Source organism: Cariama cristata, unplaced genomic scaffold (assembly GCF_000690535.1).
Source record: "Cariama cristata isolate BGI_N322 unplaced genomic scaffold, ASM69053v1 scaffold38784, whole genome shotgun sequence".
Taxonomy (NCBI): Eukaryota; Metazoa; Chordata; class Aves; order Cariamiformes; family Cariamidae; genus Cariama; species Cariama cristata.
In genome coordinates, this window is record NW_009615350.1 from 1 (window position 1) to 251 (window position 251).

Below are 251 nucleotides of genomic sequence, written 5' to 3' on the forward strand. Positions count from 1 at the left end.
GAGGGGACGGTGGGCAGCGGGGTGCTGCGGTCATCACCCCCAGCCGGGTGGTCCCAACACTGACGCTGTCCCCATCGCGTCCCCGGGATGGTGGCACGTGTCCCTGCAGGGTGAGCTCCGTGCTTCGCCGGGACGTGAAGCAGTTTGGGAAGAAGCACATGTTCGACGCGAGCGAGGAGACGTGTTGGAACTCAGACCAGGTTGGGGACGAGGACGGGGGAGCCGGCGGGGGGGGGCGGGGGGCATGGACA

At 68.9% G+C, this 251-nt stretch overlaps 1 protein-coding gene across 1 annotated transcript in view; it reads left to right on the plus strand.

Moving 5' to 3' along the window:
- Positions 1–109: 109 nt before the first annotated feature.
- The window catches only part of NR2C2AP (nuclear receptor 2C2-associated protein), a gene marked incomplete at its 5' end in the record, with an annotated part of 1,133 nt that continues 991 nt past the window's right edge, over positions 110–251 (plus strand). Inside the window, one exon of the mRNA XM_009699762.1 lies at positions 110–200. Coding sequence (XP_009698064.1) covers positions 110–200 — 91 coding nt within the window. The remainder of the gene's footprint in view (positions 201–251) is intronic.